Source organism: Haliotis asinina, chromosome 1 (assembly GCF_037392515.1).
Source record: "Haliotis asinina isolate JCU_RB_2024 chromosome 1, JCU_Hal_asi_v2, whole genome shotgun sequence".
In the NCBI taxonomy this organism is placed as follows: domain Eukaryota; kingdom Metazoa; phylum Mollusca; class Gastropoda; order Lepetellida; family Haliotidae; genus Haliotis; species Haliotis asinina.
In genome coordinates this window covers 104137135-104161604 of record NC_090280.1, presented here as the reverse complement: position 1 = coordinate 104161604, position 24470 = coordinate 104137135, and the positions used below count along the sequence as shown (strand labels likewise).

Below are 24470 nucleotides of genomic sequence, written 5' to 3'. Positions count from 1 at the left end.
CAAGTGGGGCAACGACGCCCGGTGTCGGTGGCCTGACCGCGGTCAGCGCGCCTAGTGCCACGGTGGGCAGGCAGCCTAGTGCTGCCCAGCCGCTGGGGGCATCGACATCCTATCCATTTCCTGGGCTCTCGGGTCACCATCCGTTGGGGGGCTTGCCCCAGCTGCCCAGGCGACCTAGTTCGGGCTCTGGCAGGGGCGAACCTAGCGGCTCGGCCCTTCTTAGTCTCTCTGTTCCTTCGAGTTCCGTCTCGGTAGCGCCCTCGACAGGTTCGCTTTACGGTGAAGGTTCCCTGTCTTAGGAGCGTGAGGAGATGGATATCGAGGAGGGGGGTATTGGGGAGGAGTGCGAGTCGGAGGTCACATACTCGTTCGGTTCGTCCCTCAGACAGGTTAGAGAGAAAATTGCCGAGGTCTTACCTCAGGTTCTATTCCTGTGTCAGAGCCCGACCCCTTGGAGTTTCGCCTGCGAGGTTGCGCCAGCTCCCATCGCTGGTCGGGGAGGTAGTGAATCCGCTCCTTTCGGGTACCCGGTCGCGCTTTGATCTCCCGGAGATTAGCCGCAGGTATCAACTGGATGAGGATTCGCTATTCGAACCGCCGGTGGTGGACGAGTGTGTGTACGCCTCAGTCACCCTGGGGGGGTCCTCCTCCTCTTCCTTGGCCTCGGCCAGGCACGGCCGGCGGCTGCCGCCCTTCTCCACGGCCGCTCCAGTGCTAAGGTCCGCCTATCGTTCCTTTGAGAAGCAATATAGGTGTGCGGCCCAGCAGCTGAGAGTAGTGGTCCATTCAGCTTACCTTTCTGCTTTGCAGGGGCAGCTGTTGGATCACGGGAGCACTGCTGACAAATCTCCGTCGGTAGTGTTGGGTCGGCAGCTTACGGACGTGCACTCTCATCTGGCGAGGGACAGCATCAGGTGCTGTGCTAGCCAGATGATGGGGGCCGTCATGGGGTTGCATCGGTTATGGCTATCCGTAGCCAGATACTCTCCCGCTACCCAACAGGCACTCCTGGCTCTGCCCTACAGGTTGGGATCTTCCCACTTCCCTGGGGCATTACAGGTTGTGCGGGAGGCCGCGGAGGCTGTTAGCACTTTCAAGGACTCTAAGCCCTTGTTAGAGCAACCCTCCTCGTCTCGCCAACGGCCTCCCACTCTTGCTTCAGCTTACCCTTCGGCGCCGGCGAAGGAAAGTGCTAAGTGGACTGCTCCGCTGCAGCACAAACGTAGCAAGAGGGCGAAAGGCAAAGGCAAGGGGCCTGCGTTGCAGCAGTCGCAGCAACAGCAGCCTTTATGGGGCAAAGGGAAGCCGGCCCCGGCTTCCCGTTAAACATTTGCCCGGAGCCTTTGGTGTCCCCCACACAAGCAGGCGGAGAACTGCCGACGGTGGGGGTACATTGCCTTGCGCCAGAAGTCCCTGTAGGCGGCAGGCTGTCACTATTCCTTTCGGAATGGCAGGCAGCTACTTCAAATCCCTGGGTCCTGTCCACAGTCAGGGATGGCCATATGACCCTCCATGCTTCTCAGGGATTTGGCACACGCCGGTGCCGTTCTCCTGGGAAAGAGCAGAGGTCCTCCGTGCCTGGACAAGGCTGCCATCGAGATGGTTCCGGAAGGTCAACAAGAAGACGGGTTTTATTCCATGTACTTCCTTGTGACCAAGAAGGACGGAGGGTTCAGACAGGGGATTGGCTCACGTCAATCGATCTCAAGGACGCTTACCTCCATGTTCCGATACACTCCGAGTTCAAGAAATACCTTCGGTTTTCGTTTGACGGGAAGTGTTATCAGTTTCGGGTTCTACCCTTCGGCATCTCCACGGCGCCGAGGGTGTTCACCAAAATTATGTTGATTCCGGCTCAGCTAGCCAGGTCACAGGGCAGATGTTGTCATCCGTACCTGGACGATTGGCTTTTGAGGGCCCTCGGGCTCCTGTTATCACACGATGCCACACAACAAGTGATGGACATCCTGTTGAAGCTCGGCTGGATCATCAATCTCAAGAAATCAGACCTGACCCCTACGCAGGATCTGGTGTTCTTGGGGGCACGGTTCAATACGGCTCAGGGGATTGTTTCCCTAGCCCCAGACCGCATCGTCAAAGTTCAGAGAACTGTATTTCAGTTTCTCGAGTTCCCCAGAGCCACAGCAAGAACTTGGCTTCATTTGCTGGGCACTATGGCGGCTACAGTGGACGTGGTCTGGCATGCGAGGTTGAGGATGCGACCCATTCAACAGGCATTAGCCCAGTTGTGGTCCCATTCGGAGAGCTACGAGACTATTCTCGAGACTCCCGCTTGGTTGATTCCTCACCTGCGGTGGTGGACGGAAGTCGGAAATCTGTCCAGGGGGATCCCCTTAGAGACACCGACACCTTCCCTCTCGATTCAGATGGACGCCTCCCTCACAGGCTGGGGGGGCGTCCTGGGCGAACTATCGGTCTTGGGTCGTTGGGCCGAGGACGAAGTTACCCTACACATCAATGTGTTGGAATTGAGAGCAGTCCGCCGGGTGTTCAAGAGCTTCGTGGAGTCAGTGCGGGGTCAAGTGGTTCGCCTAGAGATGGACAACCAGACCGCTATGACGTATATCCTGAAGCAAGGCGGCACAGTGTCTCCGTCCCTCCTTCAGGAGGTGTGGCAGTTTCTGACTTGGTGCGACCAGTTCGACATTCGGGTGCTCCCTGTTTATCTCCCGGGCATAGACAATGTCCACGCAAACGCGCTATCGAGACGTATACTAGCCCCACACGAGTGGATGCTGCATCGGGGGATATTCAGGATTATTTCCCAGTTGTTCGGGTCGTTCCAGGTAGATCTGTTTGCCTCTGGGGCGACGAACCAGATTCCTGTGTTTTGCTCAAGGATACCGGATCCGAGAGCGATAGCCAACGACGCCTTTCTGCTCGATTGGACAGACAGAGTACTCTGGGCATTCCCACCAGTGCCTCTGATCTCACGAGTCCTCTCGCAGCTGACCGCACAACCGGCTTGGCTACTTGTGCTTCTAGCACCGCTTTGGTCGGCTCAAAGCTGGTTTCCGGTAATTCTCAGGTTTCTGGCTCAGCCTCCTGTACTATTACCCTTTCGACCGGACTTACTATCCCAGAACGGAGCTGTCAAGATCACAGATGATTTCGTTTATATAATTAGTTTATGGTACTGTAAATAGATGTAGTATGGTATTGTTAGAGTGTGTTATATATTGTTGGGAGTTGTTGTTAGATTATGTTCGGTAATACTATGGGAACAGGGTTATGTTCAGGGAAGCGTGACCAGGTATGGCCAGAGAGCTGGGGTGTTAATTTGTAAACAATAGAGAGGTGTTGAGTAGCTTGGGTATGGGAGGTCAATATAAATAGTGAGGAAGGGTAGTAATCTGGACAGTCAGCCAGAATCACCACTGTGTTCACCTGTATGGGTTCAACTTTTGTATGGGATTGCATCTCACGCTGGCTGGCGTAAGTTTTTATTATCATTATTACTTTTGTATTTATTGATTGAGTAGATGTAGCAAGTAATTGTTTTACTGATGTAGTATTTCTAGATATATGTGCATATTGTAACACTATATAGCCACAAAGCCATTCAAAATTTGAATGTTATCGTTCCACAAAACCTGTTCCACTTTCAAATATGTAAATCGGAGTAAAGTACATGCATAAAGTATAAGACATTGACACATGTCTTACTGAGTAACTGTAGTTACTTATATTGTATTGTAGTGTCCCGGAACTGGCCGGTTATCCTTAAAGTAAGGAGAGGGGTATTATCTCCGCCTGTAAGGAGACAGACAAGAGTCTTCCCTGTTGTACAAGGAGCATGTATCTCCTAGTAATGTGAGATGTGGATGGCACAGCCATCAACCATTACACAGGCCCCTTAAACTCCGTGAGGGAAACCATCGCCTGGGTGTGAGGGATACCACACAAATACCATGACGTCACCAAGTGGAACCAAAGTGCACTGACATTCTGATTACATTGTAAAGAGAAAGTGTTCTCTCTGAGTGGCTAATTCCTTTATTGTTATTTAGTTCAATTGTTTAGTTTCTGATTGGGATTATATGTAATCATTATCTATATTAGTGAGGGTATTAGGATTTTAGTGTAGTTAGTAGTAGTAGTAGTATTATTAGAACTTTAGCAATTTAAGTGGTAGACAGAACTGTATATGTAGCTAGGTTAGGTAATTAGATTAGTTAGTTGTATTTGCACCTGTAGAATTAGTTTAGTATAGGTATTGGGGTTACTTATATCTTAAGGGGAGGAATAAAGTTTTGCAAAACAAACTATTCTTCTGTTGTGGTTACTTTGGTATGTGACATTTTGGTGGCAGCGGTGGGATAATTAGATTATTTGTCACTATCAAAGGGAACCCTAGTTGTGTTCTGTAGCGCATTTGATGTAGCGTTGTTGATTGTATATCGCTGCAGAATCTTTGTGTCCATAAAGAAGGGTTAGAACATACGGCACCACTTCTGCGTCCTTGAGTGTATGATTTGGAATTCAAGGGTGGAGGGTGTATTGTGGTTATTGGTCAGTTAAGGCCATTGGTTCGTCGTGAACATTTTGAACATTGGGATATATGGGAAATCACCTCCGGTTTTATTCTTGGTAGGATCCCTATTTATTCCAGACAGTTTGACTTTTTGTGTACCCTGCTTTGCCCTCATACAGACAATTATGGACATTGACAAACTTATCAAACTGGGTTAGAGTTTAGGGTATGAGAAAGATGATTTGAGAGTGTTTGTGAAAGAGCAAATGGAGTTGGAGAATGAGAAAGAAAAGGACAGGCTCGAACGGGAGGAAAGAGCTAGGGAGCGGGAGATTAAAAAGTTAGAACTGGAGGAAAGAAAGGAGAAAGAAAGGTTAGAATGGGAACGAGAGAGAGAACGATTAGAATTGGAGAAAGAAAAGTGTAAAATACAGTCAAATGAAAGAATAGAACTAGCCAAGTTAGAAAAGAGTGCGGCAGGAAATCAAGAAGGGCAGGTAGGAGAGAATAGATCGGCAGCCATTCCCAAGATGCCTAAAATGCCTCCATTTGACGACCACAATGACAATATTGATGCATATCTGCAAAGGTTTGAACGTGTAGCTACAGCGCAAGGCTGGGACCCGTCCCATTGGGCAGCTTACCTGTGTACTCTGCTGAAAGGTAAGGCTTTAGAAGTATACTCCCGGTTAAATGCCTTTGAGGCTGAAAATTACAATGCAGTTAAAACTGCATTACTTAAACGCTATGAAATGACTGAGGATGGATTCCATCAGAAATTTAGGACTGCTAAAACTGAAACAGGTGAGATTTTCACACAATTTGTAGTTAGAATTGAGAACTATTTCAACAGATGGATTGAACTAAGTGGTACACAAAAGACGTTCGAAGGTGTGAGAGATTTGCTGCTGCGTGAACAGATTTTGAATGTGACTGGAAGGGATCTGGGTATATTCTTGAGAGAGAGAAAGCCAAAAGACGCGATGGAAATGGCTAGACTAGCAGAGCAATTTATAGAAGCTAGAGGTACGAGTCATGGAAGATACAATAGACCAGTTATTCCAGGTCAAACTGACAAGCAGGTTTCCAAAGGGAAAATAGTCGAGGGTAGCGCATCAGGTAAACATGGTACTTGTTTCAAACAATTTGTTCCTATTAAGGAAAGGACATGTTACAACTGCAATCAAACTGGGCATTTGGCAGCACAGTGCAAGAAACCCAAGTTTAAAGTGGCAAGTATCCAGGTGAGTGAAGACAACACAAACATGTCTCTAATACATCCAGATAACACAAAAGTAGAGCCCTGCATACATGAAGTTCTAGATGGTGATGCAGCAACTTCAGAGGAGGTTACTAAAGCAGATGTAGCCTCAGGGAGTGTGCTTACCAAAGATCACCGCATGCCATTTTATCAAGGAAAGGTAAACGACACTCCAGTAGATGTGCTTAGAGACACGGGATGTAACGGTGTAATAGTGAGGAGGTCAATGGTAAAAGATGCATGTTTGACTTCAGAAACACAATCTTGTAAATTAGCAGATAGCAGGATCTTGACACTTCCGGTAGCATGGATTACTGTAAATACGCCCTTTTACACGGGTATGGTGAGAGCAGCATGTATGGACACACCAATCTGTGACTTAATATTAGGCAATATTCCCGGAGTTAGAGAGCCAGGAGATCCAGACTTGATGTGGGATAAGCAGGACATTAAAACAGTAGGTGCTGTAGAGACAAGGAGCCAGAGAAGAGTACGCCAAGTAGGCATGGAACCCTTGAAGACATTGGAACCTGTTGGGTTGACACTGAGTCGAGGTGAGTTCGTATCCCTACAACATCAGGATTCAAGTCTGAACAAAATAAGAAAATTAGTGGAAGAAGGTAAGATTAGGGAGAACCGACATAGTACTTCCTCTTACTTTGTGGAGAATGATATGCTGTATAGGAAGCATACTTCCAATAAAATGGACAATGGTAAACAAGTTGTACAGGCAGTAGTACCGGTTGGATTGCGCACACAGGTAATGAAGGTATGTCATGAAGCACTGATGGGTGGACATCTTGGAATCAAGAAGACTCTAGATAGGGTAATCTCACAGTTTTATTGGCCAGGAGTAATTGGTGATGTCAGAAGACATGTTCAGTCTTGTGATATTTGTCAACGTACCATGCCGAAGGGAAAGGTAAGGAAAATACCACTGGGACAAATGCCATTAATTGAAGTGCCATTTGAGAGGGTAGCTGTTGATTTGATTGGTCCATTGTATCCTGTCACAGACAAGGGTAATAGGTATATACTGACGGTGGTTGATTATGCAACACGATACCCAGAAGCAGTAGCTTTACCCAGAGTAGAGACGGAATATGTTGCCGAAGCTCTGTTCGAGATATTCAGTAGGGTTGGTATCCCCAAGGAGATATTAACAGACATGGGAGCCCAGTTCACGTCAGGCGTGATGAAGGAGGTAAGTAGACTATTGTCCATACATCAGCTTACTACTTCCCCTTATCATCCAATGTGCAATGGCCTAGTGGAGAAGTTCAATGGAACCTTGAAGACGATGCTGAAACGGATGTGTGCAGAACGACCAAATGACTGGGACAGGTATGTACCTGCTTTGTTATTTGCTTACCGAGAGGTACCTCAAGAGAGTTTGGGTTTTGACCCATTTGAACTCTTATATGGACGCACTGTGAGAGGACCAGTACAGATTCTGAGGGAAATCTGGACAAGAGATATACCAAATCCAGAGGTAAGAACCACATATGAGTATGTGCTAGATCTTCAAAACCGTCTTGAGGAGACTATTCACGTAGCACAGCAAGAACTTCAAAAGAAAGCATGTAAATACAAAAAGTTCTTTGATGTGAAGTCCAAGCCAAGAAAAATGAAGGTTGGTGATAAAGTATTAATTCTGTTGCCCACTGATTCAAACAAACTGTTGCTGCAGTGGAAAGGGCCATATGAAATACTGGATACCTTTGGCATTGGCAATTACAGAATACAGGTTGGTAACAAGATTAAAACCTATCATGCCAATCTACTGAAAAGGTACATTGAGAGAGAGGAGGTCAAGGACACAGCTGTATGTGAAGTCAGCATAGCTCAACTTGTGCATGTCAGTGCTGGTCTGGTGGATGTCAAGGCTGAAGAGGTGAGTATGTTAGACATAGCTTCACCTTCTTTAGTTTCTAAGGAAACGTATCAGGATGTAGACATTTCTGAAGATTTGACAGAGGAGCAACAAAATGAGGTGAAGGAGCTCATAAGTGAATTCAAAGATGTACTGAGTGATTTACCAGGGAAGGTAGATTGTATGGAATATAAGATCAAGCTGACATGTAATGAGCCTATACGATCCAAGCCCTATCCACTTCCTCATTATATGAGAGATGTTGTAGCTAAGGAGATACAGCTAATGTTAGACATGGGGGTGATAGAACCTTCTCAGTCACCATATGCATCCCCCATTGTACTTGTGAAGAAGCCTGACTCGACTTACAGATTTTGTACCGATTTTCGCAAACTGAATCAGGTGACCGTATTTGATGCCGAACCAATTCCATTAGCTGATTCCATCTTTGCACGGTTACGGAACTGTAAATATCTTACCAAAATTGATGTAAGCAAAGCATATTGGCAGATTCCAATGGAAGAGAGTAGCAAAGAACTGACAGCATTTATAACTCCTGATGGATTATACCAATGGAAGGTGATGCCATTTGGAGTAGTTAATGCACCTGCAGTATTTTCCCGACTGATGAGACAAGTATTGCACAACATACCAAATACAGACAACTTCATAGACGACATCATAGAAGGAACTGAGAACTGGTCACACCACATGGTAAGTCTGAGAGCAATATTTACGAGGTTAAGACAATTCCATCTTACAGCTCGACCTTCAAAGGTAAAAGTGGGATATAAACATCTGGACTTTTTAGGGCACAAGGTGGGTAGTGGTCTAATTCGACCAGAAGGTAAGAATGTAGAAAAGATCCTAAATGTGGAGCGACCTCAAACCAAGAAACAAGTGAGAGCGTTGTTGGGACTGACCGGGTACTACCGGAAATTTATCCCAAACTATGCAGCCATAGCAGTTCCGCTAACTGATCTCACAAAGAAAGGAAAGCCAAACAAGGTAATATGGACAGAAAGCCAGGAATTAGCTTTCACTACGTTAAGAACCCATATGTCAAGTTTTCCTATCTTGAAACTACCCGACTTGAAGAAACCATTCTTGGTAAGAACAGACGCTTCTGACGTTGGAATCGGAGCTGTACTGCTACAAGAACAGGAAGGTGAGCGATTTCCAATATTGTTTGTGAGTCGGAAGTTAGTAGATCGTGAGAGAGCGTATTCTACAATAGAAAAAGAGTGTTTGGCTATTGTGTGGGCAATACAGAAGTTAGAAAGATATCTGTATGGGAGAGAATTTATTTTGGAGACTGACCATCAGCCCTTAATATGGATGACCAAGGCAAAAATGACCAATGGACGAGTGATGAGGTGGGCCCTGACTTTGCAACCCTACAGATTTCTAATTCGTGCAATCAAAGGAAGTGAGAATGTTGGGGCTGATCTCTTGAGCCGGTGTTCACCCTAGTCATACTATGTGTATGGCAGTGTGTAAATAATGTACTCTCTGCATATCCAGATTATTTGTCAGCAGTTATTTCTTATGTATTACTGTGCTATTGTACATTTAGACAATTGTGTTTTATGATATTTATGCATTAAAACAAACTTAAATGTGATCTTGAGTGTAATATATAATTGTACTTGTGTACAATTACTTGAAGTGGGGAGTGATGTCAAGATCACAGATGATTTCGTTTATATAATTAGTTTATGGTACTGTAAATAGATGTAGTATGGTATTGTTAGAGTGTGTTATATATTGTTGGGAGTTGTTGTTAGATTATGTTCGGTAATACTATGGGAACAGGGTTATGTTCAGGGAAGCGTGACCAGGTATGGCCAGAGAGCTGGGGTGTTAATTTGTAAACAATAGAGAGGTGTTGAGTAGCTTGGGTATGGGAGGTCAATATAAATAGTGAGGAAGGGTAGTAATCTGGACAGTCAGCCAGAATCACCACTGTGTTCACCTGTATGGGTTCAACTTTTGTATGGGATTGCATCTCACGCTGGCTGGCGTAAGTTTTTATTATCATTATTACTTTTGTATTTATTGATTGAGTAGATGTAGCAAGTAATTGTTTTACTGATGTAGTATTTCTAGATATATGTGCATATTGTAACACTATATAGCCACAAAGCCATTCAAAATTTGAATGTTATCGTTCCACAAAACCTGTTCCACTTTCAAATATGTAAATCGGAGTAAAGTACATGCATAAAGTATAAGACATTGACACATGTCTTACTGAGTAACTGTAGTTACTTATATTGTATTGTAGTGTCCCGGAACTGGCCGGTTATCCTTAAAGTAAGGAGAGGGGTATTATCTCCGCCTGTAAGGAGACAGACAAGAGTCTTCCCTGTTGTACAAGGAGCATGTATCTCCTAGTAATGTGAGATGTGGATGGCACAGCCATCAACCATTACACAGGCCCCTTAAACTCCGTGAGGGAAACCATCGCCTGGGTGTGAGGGATACCACACAAATACCATGACGTCACCAAGTGGAACCAAAGTGCACTGACATTCTGATTACATTGTAAAGAGAAAGTGTTCTCTCTGAGTGGCTAATTCCTTTATTGTTATTTAGTTCAATTGTTTAGTTTCTGATTGGGATTATATGTAATCATTATCTATATTAGTGAGGGTATTAGGATTTTAGTGTAGTTAGTAGTAGTAGTAGTATTATTAGAACTTTAGCAATTTAAGTGGTAGACAGAACTGTATATGTAGCTAGGTTAGGTAATTAGATTAGTTAGTTGTATTTGCACCTGTAGAATTAGTTTAGTATAGGTATTGGGGTTACTTATATCTTAAGGGGAGGAATAAAGTTTTGCAAAACAAACTATTCTTCTGTTGTGGTTACTTTGGTATGTGACAGGAGCGCCACACCCCAATCCCAGGATTCAGTGGGTGGCTTGGCCGCTGTCCGGAGTCGCCTCCATGCGAGAGGAATTCCTGCACCAGTTGCAGACACAATTCTGGCTTCGCGGAGGGATTCGACGAACGTTCAATATGAGGATAGATGGGCCTGTTATGCGCGCTGGTGTGTCGACAGGGGGATTCTCGATCCCTTTTCTGCAGATCTAGTATCTGTGTTGGAGTTTCTGCAATCTAAACTGGAAGCCGGTCTGGCCGCTTCTACAGTTAGAGGTTACTCCACGGCAATCTCTGCCTTCCACATTCCTGTCGATGGTGCATTATTGGGGCAGCACCCTCTTGTTCAGCGCTTTCTTGCAGGCGTGGACAGAATCCGTCCGTCTGTCCGGCGGATTAGTCCCCCGTGGGACTTGCCAGTCATTCTTGATTGGCTGTCCTGTCCTCTTTTTCACAACCTGTCGGCTCTGTCCCTCCAGCTGTTGACATGGAAGACTGCTTTTCTTGTGGCGGTAACCTCTGGCAGGCGGGTAGGCGACATACACGCCAACCCTGAATTAACGGTGTTTCACAAAGACAGAGTGAGCATTCGATTGCCAGATACTTACCGTCCTAAGAGAGATAGCACCTTTCATGTTACGGCGCCTATTGAGCTTCTCGCTTTCACGCAGCCTTCGCCGCCCGGTACCTCTCTTCGACGTGCTCACGTCTTAGATGTCCGTAAGACCCTTAAGGCTTATATCAAACGAACAAAAGACATTCGGAAGAATGATCAATTGTTCTGCTGTTATGGTGGCGGCAAGGCTGGCCTTCCGGCGAACAAGCAGACCATATCTAGGTGGCTTGTCTCTGCCATTTGTATGGGATACACCTCGAAAGGTCGTACGCCCCCTGAGGGTTTGAAAGCTCATTCGGTTAGGGCAGTGGCGACGTCTGAGGAATATGCGTCTGCCTTGCCCATTGAGGAGATCTGCTCCGCGGCTATTTGGAGCCGACCGAGCATGTTCATCCGTCATTACCAGTTAGACAGACTGTCAAGCGAGCATGCTCGGTTTGGCCAGTCAGTTCTCACCAGTGGGCAGGGCACGAGTGCCCTAGCCGATTGAGCTACCCTTGCATTTGACGAACGATCATTTGACGAACGATCATTTGACATTGTAGCTGCAACAAGTAGACTGGTGGTGGTGTCTTACTGTATACTTTCCATCTTTTATCCCAGTGGTGGGCTCTATTATGGTGGTGGTATTTTTTGCTTTACCGGTCTAGACTGTTTCAGGTCTTCCCTAGCACCTTGGCCAGTGCACGAGAATGGACCCTGATATATCAGTCACCTGTCTCGACTCCCGTTTTTTGTAAAAAAAAGGGGGGGGGGGTGGTGGGGGCATTTTTTATAAGCACCCTACGACTTTCTCATAGAAATGTAGGGTTAGACCGTGTAATAGCCTGGCCCTGGTCCGCACCCCCGCCGCAAGGCATAGAAGGTCACGTGACCAGGTAAGTTTGATTCCTTGTTACTTTCAGTTAAACGTAATAAAGGTTATCATCTTATGTCAGGTTTATGAGCAGACAGAATGCCTCTCCCTAAGATCAGTCTTTTGGAGTCTGTCTTATGCTTATAAGTACCCCAAGGAGGATCTCTATGAAAAACAATCGAACAAACCTGTAGAGGTTGCAGATTCTTTGAATAGAGTCCTCCTTGGGGTAAGGCCACCCACCTCCCCACATTCTGTCTGTATTGCTTACAGAACGGAAGTGTTTTGCTGGAGGCTATAGTCTGAAGAGTTACCTGCTCTTGGCTGTCACAGGGCCAGGGGCCCTGTAGGGGTGGTCTCACAAGACAAAAACGATGTTTTTTGTTTTGTATATATTTTATTGAAAAAATATAGTTACAACTGTCGCGAGAATTTAAAGAACATTTAAATGCTTATAAGTACCCCAAGGAGGACTGTATTCAAAGAATCTGCAACCTCTACAGGTTTGTTCGAATTGTGATCACCTTATAATTATGTGTAATCACAAGATTTCATCAAACGTGACAATTCTCAGAAATTATTATTCCCTAAGGGAAATGAATCAATTACTTGGTCATTGCACTTCGTAAGAACATTGACACACAAGTTTTCCTTAAATATTCTTCAAAGGTTTTATCAAATTTTTAACTCTAAATGTCCGGATTATTGCCATCATGCTGAAGACACAGATTAGATTCCCCACAAGGGTACAATGTGTTGAAGCTCATTTCTTGTGTCCACTGCAAAGATAATGCTTGAATATTGCTAAAAGCAGCATAAAACCATGGTCACTCAGTCACTCACTCACTCACTTAATCTCAGTTTGAATTGTCTCTGCAGGTGTGCCACATCCAGTGGCTGGAGCCACACTCCCAGCAGTACAACCCAGACTACGCCCTCGCCATTGCCACCCACAACATCATCAGTCTGTACCGACCAGGGATGGAGCATCGCAGTGAGATTCACAACATGATAGACAGCCCCATCTCCTGCTTCGACATGCGAAGCGACCATGGACAGATGGGTGTTGGGTGTGGCATGTACGGGCCCACTGAGGGACATAAGGTATGGCTGATAGGATAAAATTTCTCTGTAGGTAGGGAATGATGAAGTAGCCAAGTGGTTAAAGCGTTGCCTGTTGTCTGTTCATCTTTTGCATCCCTATGATCACTCCTGTTGTAGGTTCATCTGTATAACCTTGCTACAGCACAACTCCTGAACTCCCTGCAAGGACACACATGGATGGTCACATGCCTCAACATGGCCGACAGCCCCGCTCACCACCTCATCACAGGTTGCGGAGACCGCAAGTAAGGGAAACTTACAACTGAATGAAAACAAACAACTGATGAAGTAGAATTAAGATACGTGATTAGCCATTTTCATGGAGAATTGGAGAATTTTTTGTTCACTCCATCCAGTGAATAATTGAAAGTTTGTGAGCAATAATGGAATGGAATGCATTTCTCGATCAGTTAGTATGACTGCCAAGGTCAAGGTAGCAACAAGTGCCCCTGATACCATGGTTGTACTAGTTGGCAAAGTCAGCCAAATGTAGATGGCTTGTCTGGGATTCACATGATTACACCCAAGATTCTGATGTGACCAGAATATTGCTGACTGCAGCATATCCATTCCCTCCCCTTCTTGCATCGCACATGATGGATGTGTTGTAGACTGTTCAGTACCTCTGTAATACTGATGATTTTTCCTTATCCTGACTCATGCTAATTGCTTATCTCCTCTTCCCTGGCGAAGGTAGTGGAACACCTGAAATCCCTTGAAGTTCCCTTTTAAGAAGAAGCACACATAAAATGCACTCACTCATGTGTAGCCTCCCCTCGTCTGCAACAAAGTCGTCGCATAATCAACATTCTTCGACAAAGAAGTTCCTTGGGGACAAGTTCGTCCCCCTACAGGAACGACATGTCAACAATCTTCAACTACGCAGACAGTTGCTCATAGGTCGGCCACGACTATATCGTCACCACTCAGTATCGTCAGACAATGTAGACTTAGTCAGCAATCAACCTCGGTCATCACAGCAGATTTCTCTACGAGTAAGCCGTGACTGCACTCAACGCAGCCGTTTGACACAGACACCTACATGCAACATGAGTTTGGAGGTCATGTTGAAGAACAACGAAGACTACAATCTTAAACTACATCGACTGCTGCTCCGTGTGAGCACTCAACTAGATCTGCACTCACTCCAGAGGATGAAGAGGAGGCATATGCACTCACCTGCTCAGGAAGATCGTCAGCATCGTCCTTATCATCCATCTACGTAGAGTGAGTGCACCCACTTGGGTGAGTGCACTCACGTGAGTGAGGAAGCTCACATGGGTGAGTGCACTCACATGTCTACTTGTCAATGATGAGGATCTTCATGAGTCTCCCCAACTCCAGTCCGGGGAGAGAGACCCAAATACGTCAAGTGACTGCACACGCAGGAGTAAGGATTCGTGCTCGCGTGAGTGCACTCGCACCAGTGCGGAGTCACGCTCGCGTGAGTGCACTTGCGGGTTCACTTGTCAACACAGGTCTTCATCTTCTCTCCCCAGTTCATCAACAATCATCACCCCCCTTAGCATGGACTCAAATAGGAGGGATCGTCCACACAGAATGAATGTTTCATACTCATGGAGGAATGAAGATAGACATTATTGATCATCGTCATCCGAGGAAGCCCTATTTTCGGACTCTGAAGTTACATCATGGATCACGAATGGACTAGACATAGCCTCACCATCCAAGGACTCTAATGAAGCTAATACTTACATGATGAAGGATGATGACATTGATACACTTCCCACCGATACCTCCGATATCTACGATTCCTGAGATGTTATCTATGGTGTTTAAGTCAGCAACCAAGTTTCAACAACATCATGTAACGTCATTCAATGTTCGTCGCTACATCATTCAATGTTCGTCGCTTCCCTCTTCATCATGGAGCCCTTTGTCAGAGCATCGGACGTCAATGAAGCTTATAAATTCATCAGTCCCGTCTGCAACAAATCTTACAAGGTAGACGACAAGGGACTTGCTCAACTCGACACAACTACGACGCATACTTTTTTTTTCAGAGTAGAACCATCAGCGAGACTCTCATCGCAAAGTTCAGCAAACCTGCCAACGAGGAAAAGAGAATGATCCTGTCAGCATCAGTCACTCAGATGAAGGATCAGCAGTTCATGTCTGAACACCTCGCCTCAACTAGTGCGGGACTGAATCTACTTCGTCGACAAGATTAATGAGGTAGCAAGGATGGTCACACAAGACTCCAGAGAAGTCAGGATGATCAAGTCTGTCGACACCTTGACAACGGTGCTCAAGCAGACAAGTCAGCTTTACACTAACAAGTCCAAGTTCTCCAGACTCCAGAGAGGAGGTAAGCACTGAAGATTAGGGTCTGAACAACTGGATTCTTCTACCTTCAGCCGTTCCCATACAACCGTCTCAAGTAGGTGGACGTCTCATTTGGGGAATTCTCAACGACGAATATGTCACGAAGATTCTTCAAGACGAATACAAGATACCACTGCAAACTACACCTTCGATCACAAGAAATGACGGTATTATTTTCAGGGAAAGAATTCCGACACATCTACGTTGAAGACAGTCTGTCTACATCAGCTTCAAGCGGTGGAAGTTTTTTCACATGCTTTGCTCATCTAGACACGTGCTTGCCTAACAGCAGGGTTATGGACAAGCCTGAGTGCTAGAAAGGGTATCACCATTTGAACAAGATTTCACGATGATCAGTTGACTGCAACACCGGTGACATCATGTCTACAACCTCATTGGTCCCAGAGAGACAACGCCCTGCTGGTGACATCACGTCTTCAATCTGTTTGGTCCCCGAGAGACAACGCCCTGCACAGAATGGGATGTTATTGTCCCAGTGTCAGGAAGTCGTCTGCGTTAAACTTTCAGACTTGCAACAATGGAACGATGTCGATAACACACTAGATTAGCAGTCTACAGCGTCATTTGATTCTTCAGACGGCATAGAGGTTTTCTAACATCAGATCCAGCAGTGCATATCAGGAGATCTGTAGTGATGAATGACAGTTTCTGATCGGACAGGCAGCCAGCCATAAGTAGACTCCCTTTGCATGTCAACTCGCTCATAATGAGCAGGGTTGAGGATCTGAAGATGAAGAATGACATATCTTCACGGCATACGAGCTCACCGTGAGATCGTGAGAGAAGTCAACTCAATCTACAGTTGGACTTCACTATCAGGTTACTAACTCAGCTCAGGTAACTTGTGAATCGAAATTCCTTGGGATTGGATTCATCATTGTGTTGCAATACATTGCTGTCCCAGAGGTTTGGTGGGTTAGAGGTCAAGCCGATGTTACAAGAAGTTCTACTGTCTCTGTTACCACTACGACAGTGACAATGTCTACTCAGTCTGCTCACGTCAGCTCAGGACATGACCAGATGAAGACGTCTACAGCTACATCTATGACAGTGATTCCTGAGTCCAAGTCTGGACATCTGAGATAATACCCTCTTTGGTGGACTCGCCAGTCGAAGGCCCCACAGTCGTCATTCAACAAGCGTTTCTTTGTAGACACGTCTCTCGAAGGATGGGGTGCCCATCTAAACAATGAGGTTGCAGCAGGAATCTTAAAGAAGGAAGATTGCTCTTCGCATCAACCAGTTGGAGATGAAAGTGGTGATGCATGTTATCCATCACTGATCGACAACACTGAATGACAAACCACTGATGATCCACACAAACAACTCACCAGTGGCTTTCTACATAAAGAAGCAAGGGTCAATGAGATCGCCATCTCTGCTACACCTGATGTTTCAACTCTTCGACATGGTCGACAGTCTGATTCTCCAAATAGAAGCATGTCACGTACTAAGACTCTGCAACATCATGGCAGATGCCTTATCTCGTCCTCTTTGTCCATCACCAACAGATTAGATGCTGCATTTAGAGGCATTTCAACTAATCAGCCAGACATTCGGATCACCGCAAATAGACTTTTTTACAACAAGGTTCAATAAACAGACAACAACCTTTGTATTACCAGATCCGTTAGTCTGGGTAACAGATGCTGTTAAGCATCGCATGGGAAGAACTAAATGCATTTGCGTTTCCCCCCTCCAGTGCTGTTACCAAAAGTCATCAAGAAAATAAAACAGACCAAGAGGCTACAACTGACTATGGTTTTGGTCGCGCCTTTTCTCTAATGAGACATTGGTTTCCAGCACTCATAGAGGAGTTAGGACAACCAACACTACAACTACCAGATTGGGAAAATTTTCTGGTCCATCCACACATGAAACAGGCACACAGCAAAAACCCATCTGCATTCTGACTTAACATGTGAAAAGTATCAAAAATACTCGACAAGCGCAGCAAAAGCAGTTACCTTAGCCTTATGGAAATTCACTTGCACCTTTTACGATGACAAGTGGAAGCAGTTTGAGACACACACCAAGAAGAAAGGCTTCACAGCAATGAAGACAATATATCCGCAGATAGCAGAATATTTATGTCACCTACAATATTCCAGAGGTCTGATAGGCTCTACATTATCTACATACTTGGCAGTTCCCAGGAAATGGGGACCAAGCTGAGCAAGTACCAGAGCTACTTACCTTGTTACACTCCTTCAAGTTGGAAGATCAACAACGTAGATTTAGAGCTCCAGCATGGGATCTAAACATCGTACTTCAACATCTCACAAGTGATGCGTACAAGCCGCTTGATCGGACTTCATTTGAACTGCTAACTCAGAAGGCACTGTTTTTACTTGCCTTGGCTACAGCTGAACGAATGTCAGAAATTCATGCTCTAGAATTCAACTGCACGAGCTTTTATGCAAGTCATCATCAGACTGTTCATCAGGGTCTGCGATGAGATTTTCTTGCGAGAAATCAACTCCCAGGTCAACCGGATAGACAATTCCACATACCGGCACTATCTTCAATCCCTGAACCCCATGATCAACTATAATAGAGGGCTATTTAAAGTCAAACACGATGTTTGCCAACCACTACCTACGAGACATAGCCACGGAGGATGTCTCTGGCATTCATCAGTTTGGGCTTCTTGTCATTGCTCAGCAACTTCTACGAAGGCGCTGAGTTCACTCACCCTTTTTATCACAGGACTTGTGGAAACCAGAAGCTCTGCAGAGTATAGTGGTGGAAAGTCCATGCACACGTCTTAAACAGACTAGCATGAGTGATTATGACCCTGTGCTTATAATGAAGATACTTGTACATGAAGAAGGGTCACAACTAGTCGTGATTACATTATCTCGACAATTAGTTGCATCAGAAACTGGCAGGATGCTAGTTACTTTTGATGTCACACAATCCGGTCAGCGAAACCTTCGACTGAAGATAAGTTTGACTGGATGTGATCCCCCCAGAATCTAGAATGGATATTAGAAGAGCAGGACCATATTATTGTCGTTACAAGTTCCAGTTTGGTGGGGGGGTTGGAATTATTGAACGAAACTTTGACATTCAGCAGAATCCAGCATGCCCTGACCCACCGCCATTTCCATCGGATTCTGTAAGCAATTAGCATGAGTCAGGATAAGGAAAAATATGTAATTTTCTGAATAATATTGATATTTTATACTTATCCTGATTCATGACAAAGGCCCTCCCAGCCGCCCCGCACAGGCAAGCTGAATTTCTATATTCGCGTGTCAGGCAATATACAAGGAGAGAGTAAAGAGCATGGCCAGTCACATGACCAATGCGCAGGAAAGGGAGGCTACACATGGGTGAGTGTATTTTACTTCCGCTTCTTTTTAGAAGGGAACTTCAAGGGATTTCAGGTGTTCCACTACCTTCACCAGGGACGAGGAGATAAGCAATTAGCATGAGTCAGGATAAGTATAAAATATCAATTGTATTCAGAAAATTACATTTCTCAAACCTACTTCAGGGTCCGCATTTATGACACCAGACAGTCGACGTGGCCAGCGAAGACACTACTGGGGCATTCTGGGAAAATAACATGTGTCCAGATGGATGAATGGAAGGTGGTGTCGGGGGACGAGGGAGGATTTGTCAGGGTCTGGGATCAGAGGATGAGAACCAAACTCTGGGAATGGCACAATAGGTAGGTGACACAGAGATTTACCTTATCGTTGTAAGTCAGTTAATGTTATTGTATAGTGTATCATGATTATCACGGTAATTAAACATGAAATGTTACATTATAAACCTCCGTAAAATATACAGTGGAAACACAAGTAAAAGTTAAGTTAAGATAATTTCATTTAGAACACTGGGTTGGTGGATGGGTTGCATCCATACGCTCAGCTTGACACTTGATAAAAAAGTCTGTGCAACGCATGCATCCCCTCTGAGTGTTGTTCGGCAGCTTCAGGCACCACCGAAGGTTACTGAGTTGAATCCAAGTAAATTTATTTATTTAGTACAAGAAAAGTACTTGGACTTTTTCTGCATCCCTGTCGACATGCTAATCTATTTCATTGCGTCTATTGTCAAGTTTTGTGTGTGTAAATAAATGCATCCTGTAAATACTTGGTCACATAGGTTATATGATGTTAATTAGGTGGAACATTCTTAATGGTGACTTTCACTTTGGTTGTATGTTTTGAAATGCATGGAATGTTCTTAATGGTGACTTTCACATTGGTTGTATGTTGTGAAATACATGGAATGTTCTTAATGTTGACTTTCACTTTGGTTGTATGTTTTGAAATGCATGGAATGTTCTTCTTTTGAAGTTTTAGAAACAAGAATGGATGTGAGTGTCAGATCCATGTATACTTGTCAGCAGGCCATAGATGAAAGTGTCATAAAATTGTTTATGAGTGAGTGAGTGAGTTTAGGTTTTGAGGTTTTAGAGATAAACACTTATACATGCTCAAAAACCAATATATATGTTTAAGTTTTTTCATGACTCATGCCAATACAGCAATTGTGTGTCTGTCGGTATTAAAGCAGCTGTCTGTCAGTACACAAGCACCTGTCTGTTGCAGGAACCCTGTCTCCTACATACAGTTCAGTGAAGGGCGCCTCATCGTCGGCAATATTCCCTACGACAAGTTCCCAGTGGACGACCAACTGGACAGAATTTCCCAGCCTAAGTATGTAGTTGAGATGCTGCTTGTGAAAGCTCAATCATTATTGATCACTGAGAATTCTTGGTAAGACTGTAGTTCCCGAGCCTATGCCCTGCATAAGAGGCAACTTCCAGAGTCAAAGACATGGTTGTATGTGACTTATCCCAGCTGTGTGGATTGATTAGCATGATGTCAGTCACTGAATTATCTATCCCAGACTTGATTATTTGGAAGTATAACATGATGACATTGTGTGAAGCCCATTTAAGGTGTCCCCCATCATATTGCTGGAATATTGCTAAAAGTGGCATAAAACCCAACTCACTCACTCACTCACTCATACACACTCACATGGTGTGACGCCCACCGTCATATTGCTGGAGTATTGCTAAAAGTGGCATAAAACCCAACTCACTCACTCTCTCACTCTCTCACCAACTAACTACAAGTATTATACTACTGTATGACAGCTCTCATATAGTTGGGATACTATGAACTGCAACAATAAACAAGCTAAAATATTACACATGAGATGGAGGAACCTTTGAAAATAAGGACCAAATCAAAGTGACATTAAGCCCAGATTTATGATAATGCATTGAAGACGAATTCAGTACCTTCTGCCATCACTCTCTGTCATACAAACATTTAGGACGTAACCTGACAGCTTCCATAAGTCAGCATGTGATTCTGTTTGATTGTGACCTTACGCTGATGTATTGTAATAAATCCTGGAACAATTTAAACCTTGTCATAGGATATTCAGCCATTTTACAGCAGACAGAAAGTGTGACGACAGCATGGCTTTGTTTCCAGGTTCCGTGGATCATTACAGGTGTACGACTTCTCTGCTGACCAGACGACTCAGGGACTGCCCGAGATCTGCCACTCCTCATATGACCAGCCCGAAACCTACAACTACAACATACGCCTCGCTGTGCCATATGACTCAATATAAACTGTTGTGTACATATATATATATATATATATATATATATACAGTATACCAACAACAACATCTGCCAAGCTGTGATATATGACTTGATATGAACTGTTGCATTTGTGTATGTATTTATACCAACAAACACAATATCTGCCTGTTTGTGCTATAGGATTCAATATGAACAACTGCGTGTTTACACTCCATAACAAGCACAAAAACTGGGCAGTACTGTACAACTTGATATGACCTCTTGTCAAGTGGTAACATTGCTGTTTAATACAACGTTATACAAAGTCTGCCTGAGTGTATATGCCTATGTGTGAATATAAGGTAAGCAACGATTCACTGACACATTCAATGAATCAAACTGTATCCTTTATGAACTTGATTCATTATTTGCGAACACAAGTATTGACTATTCATGATGTATTTTAAAAGAGTGTTTTACGTTGGGATAACCCAAGTGAATACAACTTGTTCTACCCTGTACATATTTAGAGATTTTCATTTATATCTTTATATGTTCTTAAATGATTTTTCTTGTTTTATTATTGACACAGATGTTTCTAGCTGTGACTAACCCACCATTGCTAGCATTTCATCAGGTTACCCCATGATACCCGTTATACTGGTTATACTCGTTATACCACCTGGAGAAGGTTAGGTTGTAAACATCATTTTAGAAACAGTAAGAATTTTGCTTTTATGTCAACGATTTTAGTGGGAATGTAGTTTATGAACAGGGCAGGATCACTGTATCAACGATAGGGCCTCTCCGTAGCAGTGTTTGTGAGAGCGTGTTAAAGCCTGTTATAGTCTCCCCTTGACATAGATGCAGTCCAGCGGAGTCGACTCTACAAGGATGTACATACTGCTGTTGAAACTTTGTTATACTGTACAATAAATGTCTACATGTATCAGCATGTTTGGTTCAGCTATACAGAACATTTGGTTGGGTATATACTTCATGTACTGACTGCATGTTCTAGCTGTATAGAGTTGTCTCCCTTAGTGGTGTGACGTGCTGGCACTGGTCCACCTAACTACAGCCCTTGGTGTATCCACACAGCAACGTGATGATGGATTGAACAGACTGTTTTACCACTTGCATCCATTTGATTGCTTGTCACAACAGACATGCCTCATGCTACATGACATGTTAAAGCTGGTTCAAATCAGCAGTTTGCTTCTACCCTCCTGTCCGTCTCCAATTACTTCCACTCATTAGATGTCCTGCATGAGTGGTGCAGTAAGTGTGAGTGGCTGACTTCTCTGAGCGGGAGATGGAGACTGTCTTGATGCACACTTTGGAATCTCCTGTTCAAAGCTATTTTATTAATCAAAACCCATCATTTTTATCCCACTGGCACGTAATACGGGGTAATGTAGTCAGTACCTTGTATGTCTGCCTGTCCGTCTGGAATCATTTTGTCTCCAGAGCATAACTCAACAACCATTCAATATTTTTGGACCAAAATTGGTAGATATAATACTCTGAACCTGTGGTTGTGAATTTTCCTATTTAAAGATTTTTAGCATTATTTTTTTTTAAATTTTTTTTTTCCATGGAACATTTTGCTGTCTAATGGTGTGGTGGGCCTCATTCCTGGAGCTGAACTCAAAAACTGTTCAATATTATTTACTATTATTATTTTGAAACGTTTCAGACTTAGTCTCAAAATGGAGAGATGGTCTTCTTTTCCAGAGCAGAACTCAAAAACCATTCAATATTTTTCTGCAAAACTTGGTCAGAACCTAAAGTGGTGCCTTTTGCTGTTTGCAGGTTTTTGTGATTTATCATTGTCTGGGTTTCCATGGAAACAATTCGGACTTGGTCTCAAAATGGAAGAATGGGCCTCGTTTCTGGAGACCCAACTCGAAAACTATTCAATACCTTTCAGCGAAACTTGGCAGATATTAGAGGCAGTCCACAAAGTGGTGCCTTTTCCTATTTGCAAAGTTTTGGCATTTTAATTTCATTCCAGTTTCAAGGAAACAATTCGGACTGGAGGGATGGGCTTCTTTTCCGGAGCAAAACTCGAAAATTTTATATCTTTCAACAGATCATGGCAGATATAGACAGATCTTGAAGTAGTGTCTTTTGCTGTTTACAGATATATGGCATATATATTGCTCATGAATTCCATGGAAACAATTCAAACTAAGTCTAAAAAACATTAAGTAACTGTCAGATATGTGGGGGGGTGGGGGGGGGTGGGAGGGGAGGGGGGATGTCATCTTCTGATGACTTGTTCATCCATTTATTGCTGCTTACCCAGGAACTCAAATGTTTCTATTTATGAGAAACCTGAACTTCTGGTGCTGGTTCATTTGAATGTGATGACAAACATCTTGGATCATCCCCCGACACTGACCGAATTACTGCTCAAAGCAACTCTCTCTGTCTGTAAGTGATTTCTATATTGCCCGTATGGCAACATTCAGCTTCAGTCTCCCTGTGAACCTGTTTGGGGACACCAGATGTTTCAAGATCGCCAGATACCTCTAGGATGAATCTGAATCATCGAAGCCGAGACAATGAATTGCTGCTGGCAATATCACTCAATGTATTGTATGACACACTAGTGCTACAGCACCAGTTATTGTTTTTCATCAAGTGAAATCACCATGAAAATGGTCAGAATTGGTCGTCAGAAACCCATGTTCTATGTAAGAGATGGGGATAGACTGGTCAGGTTCGCTGACACATCGTACATCGTATCCTAATTGTGTAGATTGATGCTCATCACTTGATTATTTACATTTGCCCGGCATATAAGAAACAAACCATGTTAAGTACAGTATTGATTTAAGACAAGGACAGTGTCACCAGAAGTAGACTCTTGGGAGCCACACGGAGAGTCAAACCATTAGTTTCAAATACATACTAGAGTCATTCTTACGGACTTGCGCATTCAATACGTGATAAAGTTTTCGAATAATGACCCATTTTCAATTCCAAGACTACAGTATCAGTGGCTCTGGTTTTATATCCACATTTACAGCTGTAACATGCCGTGTTCTGTCTGCATTCACAAACAAATGGTCAGGTTCAGGGTGTGTTGGTGGTTTTTTACAACACCTGCTATTCATGTTTTTAAATAGACGTCCATTTTTCAATTCCATGACGGTGTCATGAACACAAGGTCCTTCATCTGGAAGTCCGACCTTGGCCTTACAGTACATCAATGTCGCTAATCCAAAGGAATCCTATTTCTGGTGTCTCCAGTCGTCTATTGCTTGAATATTGGTAAAAGCGGTGTATAACTAAACCCACTCACTCACTTAACGTATCATGACACATGTTTTTGTAGGTGGGAAATCCGGTCAGGACCCAGCTTGCAAAATAGGAAATGCCCCGCTAGCCCATGGCTAGTAAAAATCTCGTTGGGCCAGTAAATCTGCTTAGTCACTGACC

At 44.1% G+C, this 24470-nt stretch overlaps 1 protein-coding gene across 1 annotated transcript in view; it reads left to right on the top strand.

The window, feature by feature from the left end:
- The window catches only part of LOC137257678 (F-box/WD repeat-containing protein 8-like), a 48081-nt gene extending 27007 nt beyond the window's left edge, over positions 1–21074 (top strand). Inside the window, exons 7-11 of the mRNA XM_067795044.1 lie at positions 12866–13090; positions 13208–13335; positions 18960–19136; positions 20026–20133; positions 20926–21074. Of these exons, the coding sequence (XP_067651145.1) occupies positions 12866–13090; positions 13208–13335; positions 18960–19136; positions 20026–20133; positions 20926–21067 (780 nt within the window). The 3' untranslated portion in view covers positions 21068–21074. The remainder of the gene's footprint in view (positions 1–12865; positions 13091–13207; positions 13336–18959; positions 19137–20025; positions 20134–20925) is intronic.
- Positions 21075–24470: the final 3396 nt, after the last annotated feature.